The sequence below is a fragment of the Buceros rhinoceros genome, unplaced genomic scaffold (genome assembly GCF_000710305.1).
Source record: "Buceros rhinoceros silvestris isolate BGI_N320 unplaced genomic scaffold, ASM71030v1 scaffold33611, whole genome shotgun sequence".
Lineage (NCBI taxonomy): Eukaryota > Metazoa > Chordata > Aves > Bucerotiformes > Bucerotidae > Buceros > Buceros rhinoceros.
In genome coordinates, this window is record NW_010394210.1 from 1309 (window position 1) to 1612 (window position 304).

The following is a 304-nucleotide window of genomic DNA, read 5'->3' on the forward strand; positions in this document are numbered from 1 at the left end:
CCAGGTTGTGCCCCACCTGTCCAAGTGGTTCGTGTAGCTGCCGTTTGCTCAGCTCTCTCCTGCCCCACGAGCATCGCTCTTCGCTGGCGAGCGAATGGTTGAACTGGGTGGAAACGGAGGGACAGGAGGAGCTTTGAGGTGAACAAGGACAAGGAAGGAGTTAGGTGTTTGTATCTTTGTCTTGCTGGAGAACACTGTCAGTCTGGTTTTCTGTGGATCTATTAGTTCCCCGAATGACTTGCTACACTGGCTGCAGCTTGGTCAGCGCAGAAGTTCACCTCCAGCCTCTGCAAACTGTTCTGGA

At 53.6% G+C, this 304-nt stretch overlaps 1 protein-coding gene across 1 annotated transcript in view; it reads left to right on the forward strand.

Moving 5' to 3' along the window:
• The window catches only part of LOC104501369 (galactoside 3(4)-L-fucosyltransferase-like), a 1300-nt gene extending 1263 nt beyond the window's left edge, over positions 1–37 (forward strand). Inside the window, exon 3 of the mRNA XM_010145169.1 lies at positions 1–37. Within this exon, the coding sequence (XP_010143471.1) occupies positions 1–37 (37 nt within the window).
• Positions 38–304: the final 267 nt, after the last annotated feature.